General features: G+C 44.7%; 1 protein-coding gene across 9 annotated transcripts in view; it reads right to left on the bottom strand.

The window, feature by feature from the left end:
- Positions 1-286: 286 nt before the first annotated feature.
- Positions 287-9590, bottom strand: part of LRRTM4 (leucine rich repeat transmembrane neuronal 4) — a 298739-nt gene continuing 289435 nt past the window's right edge. For 7 of the 9 annotated variants that reach the window (XM_071799351.1, XM_071799350.1, XM_071799352.1 and 4 more), the window contains one exon: positions 287-1630. In XM_071799351.1, coding sequence (XP_071655452.1) covers positions 1506-1630 — 125 coding nt within the window. In that variant the 3' untranslated portion in view covers positions 287-1505. The remainder of the gene's footprint in view (positions 1631-9590) is intronic. The other 2 variants (XR_011735854.1, XM_071799355.1) reach the window with 2 other exon arrangements.

The following is a 9590-nucleotide window of genomic DNA, read 5'->3' as shown; positions in this document are numbered from 1 at the left end:
CTGCCTTCTGAAAGAAGAAACAAAAAATACCTTTAGGAAAATAAAGTAAGTTATTTCTCCCTTATCCCCCCGCCAGGTTCTGATAAAATCACCTCTTAACCTTTTCTGAGACGAAGTCAAAGAGACTGAGCTGCTTCTGGCTCACTCAGGGTATTTGTGAAACCTCACACCAATCCTTGAGCGCCTTTGTAAGGGGTGAAAGGGGACCGAGCGTCGGTCCGTCCGTCCGTCCGTCCGTCCTCGAGCCGCCCTGTCGCATAGCGAGAGAAATCATTCAAACGGCAGCTCGGCTGTGGCGTCCCGACCACAAAATAATAGCTTTATTTTTTTTCTTTCCACCACTTTGTTGTTGTTGTTGTCATTTTATTGATAAAAACTACACAAAAACTAACTGATCATCATAATTAATTAAAAAATAAAAATAATAAAACAAAGCAAAAACCAACGTTACACATTCTCCTGTGGTTTAGAAATTGTGTCAGCCAGTGAGTTTCGCCGAATACTCTCGCTTTGTCAGATTTTCCTTCTGCTCCGTTTCAAGCGCATCGCTTCCATTTTGGTTCCCAAACGTCCATTAAATTTGCTCACAGCACCGCTGGGCGGTCAAATCCGCTGCATGTTCTCCCCTTTTTTAGAGCCCAAAAAGTAATTATAGTGTCAACGATGAAGCACAATGAAGATAGTAAAAATCAGAAGCCCCTCCATAGTGTACAGCCTGTGTCTTGAATGTACATGCACCCGAGTTTCTTTGTTTCTGCTGCATCAATCGCCAATGTCCTTTTGGTTCAACATAAGCTTTAATGCCCATGGCTGAAGTTTGAAATATTAGCGCTTGACCATTAAAAAAAAGAGGAAAAAAATAAATCAAACCAACAGAAAAACAACCCCCCAAAAGAAAATAGATCTCTATCTTTTGTTTGGTTAAAAAGAACAAAAAATATTAAGCAAATCTGTGAAGGATAATAAACACTTAATAAGGAAACATGGCTGACCCGCCCCCCAAACGTCGCCCTCCCCATCCCCTTCACTTTTTACCTGTGGTTCTCTGTCCCTGGAACCGTGCAATGTAGAAAAATCAAATATACAAACAAAACTCTTAATCCATCCCTTTATGTAGCTAGAGTGAAATCTATTTGTTTTTTTTTAATAAGAACTTGACAATCTCTCTTTAATATTTACATTGAGGAATTTGTTGGAAAGTTTAAAGCAAAGAAAATCCTGAAGTTCTCAGCGTGTAGTGCGAGACAGCACTTCCACAGTCCGCGGAGTTCATCCCCTTCCCTCGGTCTGTGTTGGAACATTTGCAACTGGAATGGTAGACTGATTTAGTTTCTTGCCTTGGTCTCTTCTGAGATGAAAGGTCCCTCGCAAGAACCCCGCTCCGCCGCCTGGAGAAGCCATCCCGGCGTTAGTTTGGTATTCTCTCGATGTAGATGGCCGGGGCGGCCGACCGCGCGATGGTGGCGATGAAGCTGTGGTCTCGGCTCAGGTCCAGGTTGGTGGTCTCAGCCTGGTCCCGGCCCACCGCCTCGTACCCCTTGTTGACGTGGAGGGGCTTGTGGGCCTGGCAGTACCCGATCACCGGCTGGTCGTAGCTGTAATAGGGTAAAGTCTTCATGTGGTGAGGAACCTGCGCCGGAGAGCAAAAAGAGAAAAATACATTAATAACGGAGTTAGGCGTGCGTTCGTACAGCATCATCTGTGCTCATCGCATAGTTTCTGCAGCAAGATAAACCGGTGAGGATTCTGGGCCGTCCGCAGCACACGCAGACCCCTCGGGAACAAGATTGTTATCGGTCCCCATGTGGGGATGGACGTTCTACCTGCCCAGAGGTTACGGGATCACAGACCCGCGCTGGATCCGGATCAGAGGGGGCTTCTCTCCATTTCCACAATGGTATTTGCGGGTGGGTTTTCAAAAGGGACTCACGTGCTGAGTTCTGACCGCTTTTGGACAATCTGGCTATGGAGGGTGAACTGCAAGCTGCTGGTAACGCAAAGCTTTCAAAAAGCATAGAAAGAATAGTTTCAGTTGGAAGAGACCCTCAGGATCGAGTCCACCGATAACCCACCCCTGGCACTGCCCCATGTCCTGAGAACCTCATGTCCGTCTGTCCAACCCTCCAGGGATGGTGACTCCAGCACTGCCCTGGGCAGCCTGTTCCAATGCCCCACAGCCCTTTGGGGAAGAAATTGTTCCTAATATCCAATCTAAACCTTGCCCAAGGTCACCATTTCCTGGGTTCTTCACCTTCCCACCTCACCAAAACGCTATAGGAGCGGCTTGAGTGATGCTCGCTGGAGCTGAGCAGATCCACACCCTGGAAAATGCTCATGTACTTGAAAAATCTGCGAGATCTACCCTGAATCAACACGATTCTGTGATTCTTTACATAAATACCCACAAACTGCCAACCCCTCATCTTCTTTTTTTTCCCTTTCCATAAATGTTCTATGCTTGCAAATGTTAATCCTGCAACTAAATACGATTTATGGCACAACATGGGATACAAATCTTTGCAGATCATTTTATCATCTGCAAGAGATGAGCTGATGGAGTCGAAAGAAATAGGCTCTGAGGGAGACAAACCACAAAGTGCAGGAGATAGAGGCAAGAGTTTATTCTACCGCCGCTAGAAAACCTGAGCTCATTACAGCTGGAGATGGCCTACACATAATTCAATCCTGTAACAAACGCCCTTTTATTTTCCACATTGAACTTCAAGCGAAGACTACAGAGCTAATTTATCATAGATTTCCCTTGCAGGGCACACTTCATTCAAAAAGGTATTAAAAAGCAAAGGCATTAGGATAATTGTTCAATTTTGCAGGGTTAGGGTTCCTCTTGCATTCGATTCCTCCCCTGCTTCTCTGCAGAAGGCTGGAGGGATTCCAAACCTCTTCCACCAGCGAGAATTCAGCTGAAAATGTCATTTGCCGTGACAGTTGAATGGCAGGAACGCCGAAGACAAGCTGCTCGGGAGAATTTGATGGGACAACTGTGCTCGCTTGTGGATCAAATTCAGCCTTTGCGCAAGAAACTCTAACTCCCTTTGGATACGGCGATATCCGCGCCAATTCGCATCAGGGCTGGGATTTGTCCTCAGCCTTTAAGGCGGCTCTTGATGGTTCTATAAAATCAAGGGCTGTTTGTGTTCTGGAGAGCTGAGCGATTGAGGTCCCGGCTTCACCGCAATGAAACACAGTCCATTACCCACCCGGGTTCGCTTGTTCCCTCCCCTTCTCCAGACGGGAGTCGAAAGGATCAGGATCTCAACAACAACCCGAAATGGTGGGTAAACACGCTGCCTTTTCAACTCTTTCGCAGGAGTTTTATAGAACCTCTCGCTTGTTCAGACAACCTGAAATTCAGGCTGAGGTCCGACACTTGTCTACCAAGAGAATTAACAGAGAACCAAGTTCCTTGTGTTGACCTCAACTCCTGCTTAGTGTTTCCTTTGTGCTCGCAGCAACAGAGCCGTTTTGGGGGAGACTCGCTGCGTACAGACGGACGTTTACTCTCTGTCTCGCTCAGAATCGCTTGCAGTTCACCAAAATCTCATCGCTAGCAGTCCCGGGTTGAAATAATTTTCTGGTGAACCGTTAAATCAGGTTTTGGAAGGGCAGGTTTGCAGAACAGATCTAGATCATGGCAGAAATATTACGAGTTTCTTTCTTTCTACTCGATTTTGAAGAACGATCTCGTACCATCCATTAACCCACAGAGAATGCAGTTCTTTCTTCCTTGGGAAACATGAATGGCCACGGACGTCTAAGCGACTCATGGGACCAGAATTATCAGCCAGCGGACCATAATACAATATTTTGCAAAGCAAAACTAAAGCATGAACCGTATCTGGTTTCACATTTGCTGGTAGTCTATGATTCAGGTAAAGTGATTTATGTCTAACTACTTGCCTAGTTAATGAGGACGTGATTAAATTACACGCAACTTCAGAAGTCGTCCATACGGAGTGGAAACTCGGAGTTACAAAATACAGAAGCTATGTTTTCTCATTAGTGCTAATATTGAGTCTCATAACACCACGACTCCATCGCTGAATTAGCATCATAGCTGTTGATAAATCAAATCCGGAGTTCATTTTAAACCCTAGCATAATTTAGAGTAAAATTAAGCAAGATATACTATCATAGCGATAGATTCATCAGGCAGATATAGCCGGTATAAACAATTTCAGCGGATTCCACGCTGTGGAAAACTCACAGTTAACAACGCTGGAACGTCCTTTTGGAGCCGGTTCAGAACGTTCCTATTCAGGAAAATCCACGAGCGTACACTTCGATTAAACCATTGAAAGGAACAAACGCAGACACCAAAGTCAGCTCTGCAGTACGAATGGGTACGCGTCGTCTTCTGTTCCCAACTGGAGCGAACACAAAAGCGCCTGGCTGTGTTTTAAAATGAGCCTTTTGTTCCGATACGCGTGGTTCCTGAGAGAATTCTCGTATTGACAAATAGAAAAACCAAAACCTCGTTTGTTAAGGAGTGGAGAAGTCAGGAGTCTGAGTGCTGTGTCACTGGGTGCTACGAGTGTTTTAGGAGCTGTTTTTGCTGAGGTTGTCTGTGCGACATCTGAGCTGATCAGGAAACCCCTCAACTTGATTTTCATGCAAAGGTCTTCAAAAAACCCTTTAATTAGCGCAGGATTTCTAAGCAGCACAGATCCCACCTGGGGTTGGGGCGCTGATGTTAGGCATGAAGCGTCGAGCAAGACTCTTCTGGTCCCACAACCAATTTCCCGCAATTTCATGTTCAATTTCCTTCCCACTCCAGACAAACCACTCTTTTCCTCCTCTATTTCCCACCAAATCAGATTAACGGTCTATGCAGCTCCCGCGGGGGGACCAGAGAGACAAGGCAGAGCTCCAGGCTGTAGTTAAAGGTGCCGCCCCACATGGTGGGAGCTGAAAACCAGCAGCGTCGCATCAGAACCCCAAATCCACATCGACCGGTTCTCCCCAAGAAATCGAGGACGTGCTGCTAAACTTACACAGGGGGTTGATGTTCCACAGGGACGTGACTCCATGTCTTGCACACGCACATAGAAAACTGCGTATTTCTTAAGTCAAAGTGCTGTACCATCTATGTTTTTCTTCTCAATAAAGCCCAATATCTGCTCTGATCCTATCTCTGCAGTCTTGCCCCTTGCCTTATGCTTAAGTCAACTGTGATAGTCTCATGAACTGGTCTTAGGAGCATCGTACATCCATTTAGAGCTGGATCTATGGGCCCAGCGGGTTTGTGGCCAATGCAGAGTCACTGAACCACGCTGGCGAACACGATTTGGACCAAACCAGACCAGATTTGGACCAAACCAGACCAGATCTGGACCAGACTGCAGGTTCCTCAGCAAAACACACAGAGCGGCCCCAACAAAGCTGGGCCTATCAGAGCTGAGGATTAAATCAAGGTCTTTAGAACCAGGGCTCGTGAAGGATGGAGGGGTTGGAGGAGGACACAGGATGACTCCTTCAATACACAGAAGCTTTTTCCTTATCAAAAATTAACCTGGAAATAAAAAGTTGTGGCTGGCAGGTTTCAGACCATTTCCCGGCAAAAAAAGAAGCTGGTATCAGTAGAAATTTGGAGCCTAAATACTACAAATCACTGACAGGTGGGTCATTCATCTTACTCAATTCTTGTCTTTCTGGCTGGGAAAATGAGATCCCCAAATCGACACGGACTGTCACAAGAGAGGTCTTACTATGAAAAATCATACAATTACAGAACCATTTTGGCTGGGAAAGACCTTTAAGGTCATTGTGTCCAACTGTTAAGCCAGGACTGCCAAGTCCAGCACTAAACCGGAGGCGCGGGGCAGATTATGGTTTCACGTCCTATCGAAGGTCCATTTATAGCTCATAAAAAGTTAACTGATAATTAATAACTACAGGAATTAAACAAACATCACTGTATTAGATACTATTATAAGCATGTTAACCTTATAAATTATATGCCGTGTTCAGAAGAAGCTTATGGGACTATATAATACTCTACAAAAATTGACTGATTTAATGTTAAACAAAGTTAAAGTATATCTATTAATTTCTTATGTGGCATATTCACCAGCTTCTTAAACCATCTCTGAGCTATACAGGGTATACCATAAAGCCAAAATTTTATGATATATTGGGTCATGTTTTAAACCGCATCGCCCATCAGTTGTGCTGACGCTGTGAGCTGGATTTTAAGCTACAGAGAACTTCCTAATCCTTCTCTCTTCTATCACACAAACTCCTTTCCCTTTAAAACCAAACCTCTCCATGGACGGTTTAACCGAGCGTGTTTTGCTAGAGACCGAGAGGAGAAATCACGCACACCCCACTGCTTCCTCTATGGGCCGATTTGATCTTTCAATCAGCAAATGAAAAGTTCTCCCTGAAGGAAACTCCCAGAAAGCAGAAAAGTCTTCCAAGCCTTGTTATTGTTCCTTGGGCAAAATATTTCTTTTCAATTGCTTTCTCTGTTTTTTTATGGAGTATCTGGCTCCTGACAAAAAGGTCCACTGATGAAAATCTTCAAGCGAGATTCACAGTCGCCTTCGATTTTCCGCTCTGGAGATCCGATAGAATAAACAAACTACCCAGATATTCTCATTGGAAAGCCATTAATATTGCTTTCAGCGCTATTAGGATAATTTCCTATAGAATTCAATAGGAATGGAAGCCTGGTGGGTCAAAAAAAGCTTTTACATTGCTTGGGGACAGAAGATCGGTTTTCAAAAGCGATGTGGTATGTTGTAGTAGCACCTATCTAGATGAAAATAAACCCTTTGGGTGCCTCTCCTCATCTTTGGGTGCCTAAATACATATATTTTCCAAAATGCTCTATTTTTTAAGGCAACTCAGTAGTTATTTAATACTTTAACAAGCTATATTCTCCCCGGGAATTTCTGCTCCCTCCGCATCGTGTTAAGAGCTGTAAAGTGTAGATGGTTTGTGCTTCATCTGTCAGGAGGAGTCAAAGGTCCATTGGCCGCGTCTCCGAGGGATGGAGAAGAAGGAGCAGAGCACAGGTCAACGATGGGGTAATAACGTCGGCAGAGCATCCTCCTGACCTCCAACGCGCTCAATTCCCAGCATTTCAGGCCTGAAATACCACAGATTGGAACATTCCCATGTATTTCAGAGCATCCTCATGCCCCAGCGTGATATTTGGGACGTGAAACACGTTGCGTCTGTCGAAAAGAAATCCTGACGCTAAGGGAAATGTGGAGTTTTTTAGATGGGAACCTGCTCCATCCATTACTCACAATAAATACGTACGGTATTTGATATGAACATCTGATCATGTTGCTGCCACTGTGACAAACGAAGGCGCTGGAGAATGAGTGAAATAAGTCTTTGTCTCATATTAAAATACGGCTTTTCATTAGATCTGCTTAGAATTTATAGCGTGCAAAAGAGCTATCCAGAAATGGATGGCTTCTCTAAGGATTTTTAAATGCTGTTCGAAGCTGTACATGGGTTCTGTACATCAAGAGACCAAAAATATACTTCCTAAAGCTCCATTTTTGCACAATATTTTCTTCTCAAGACATGAGGATGTATAACCAAGGCAACATGATGGCTCATGATTAAAACCCACAGCAGTGCTAGAAGAAAAGGGATATCGAGTGTCTTATGAGGCTGATAAAAGAAACAGAAGGTTTTCCTTCTCTGTCATCTAGTTATACTGTACCCAAACCGTTTTGGCTGGAGTCAAATGACACACTAACTCATTTTTGCCCCCAAAAATGCTTAGAGCCACATTTGTAATTGTGACTAATTCCATTTCATATGGCGATATTAAATATACAGACGGTATCCAGCCCTGCACCTCCAACAAGCTACGACATGAGAGTCCTCTTCTGCCATCATTTAAAATCCAATGCTCCACTTTATGGTGTTCACCTGTGAGAGGAGATAATTTGTTTTATTTTTCAGACATCTCAAGACAATTTGAATGTGTCCTTGACAGAAAATGGGTGCAAAGAATAACTGGCAGAAAAAAGAAAGAGATGCTGGTGGTACTGTGGTTTCAGCGGATCGGATGGTCCCCATCAGACCATCAACAGCCAGAGCTGTTCCATGGGATTGTCCTAAACGACACGGAGAGGAGCGAGCAAAGCATCGTGACTGTACACTGAGCACGAGTTCACGGATTTATTCCCTTCTCCTGAGAGAACAGTGAGATAAATTCACTCCAGTAAGAGAGAAGAAAGGAACCGCTGGCACTACAGACCTTCTCGGACACGGGAGGGAGCTCCTATTATAGCGAATGTCTCAGCAGGATTCTATTCATGAGAAATTACAAGATTTTAATTGCCTCCGCTGTCTCCCAGCAGAGGAATCGGTGTGGACGCTGCTGTAAACGTGCTGGCAAGACCATCAATGGGGTTGCAGAAGGGACGGGTTTCTCCTCCTGATGTGACTGTCACCTCCATAGGCACCGATGGGAACAGGTACTGGTATGGGACTCCTATCGGGGTAAGGATTTATAATCCCCATCATCTCAGAAAGGCTGGGGAACAGTCTCTGCACATCACAGGGTAGCGTAGGGCAGAGCTGGAGGGAAATGGTTGGTTTAGGTTGAGGTAAAAAGTAGAATTTTGGGATAAGGGACTGGCAGGAGGGTGCCCAGCTATAAATACATTACTAGTAGGTTCAGCTGTGTCGTTCACCCTGCACCAAACTGCGTCCAAACAAGACGCTACAGAGTAATATGAGGACCTAAAGCTCATAAAACGCCTTGAGACCCTTGAATTGCTCCAACCCCCTGCATTCCCAAACGCATCCTGTCCATGTTCACCTTTGAGTGTGTGATGTGCAAAGGAGGGAGGACCAGCAACAGCGTTCCTGCTTTTTGAATAGAATCGGCAAACAGGGGGGGTGGAGAAGGCAGGGGAGGGATTGGCACAGCATTAGGAAATTCATAACAAACATGGGTTCATGCTTCAGTCATGTTCTAGAGAATCTTTGTACATCGGAGATTAAGCAAGCAGAAAATGAATGCAAGACTGGCCAGCATTGCAGGCAAGGGCATTTCACAATGATAGCATTATTTTTTAATAGTCTACAGGGAAGAAATGACTTTTTCATTCCTCTGGGCAAGTTTTGTAATATGCAGGGAAATCATCAGGAAAGACATACTCGGAATCCCTGAGAAAACCGGGAGAAAGTTGGGTTAGAAAACATCCTTGGCTTTGCAACCTTTGCTGCCACAAAACCACGCGGATCAATTCAATTACTCTGTGAAAGCAAAAAGAATGGAAAGAATTATTGAGCAACAGTAGTTTAGTGACACTTTTAAAGCAGAAAGGAATGTCTGGATGACATTCAAGAAAACAAAAATCCAAACATACCACATGCTGAATCCCCAAAACTGCCGCTGCGTAACATGAGAGTGCAGCAACTCCACAGAAAAACCAGCCAGAAACTAAGGTTGAGTGGTCAGCCCACTGAGAACTGGCACCAACTACATGGTCAAGATGATGAAGAAGCAGACGACAGATACTCCAAGCTGGTTTTTCTCTGGGGAGATGCAAATAACCGAGTTAACTGTGTCCCATTTTAAGTGCCAGGGAGCC

This window comes from Patagioenas fasciata, chromosome 26, assembly GCF_037038585.1.
Source record: "Patagioenas fasciata isolate bPatFas1 chromosome 26, bPatFas1.hap1, whole genome shotgun sequence".
Classification (NCBI taxonomy): Eukaryota; Metazoa; Chordata; class Aves; order Columbiformes; family Columbidae; genus Patagioenas; species Patagioenas fasciata.
The sequence above is the reverse complement of the archived record's forward strand: the minus strand, read 5'-3'. Positions and strand labels throughout refer to the sequence as shown.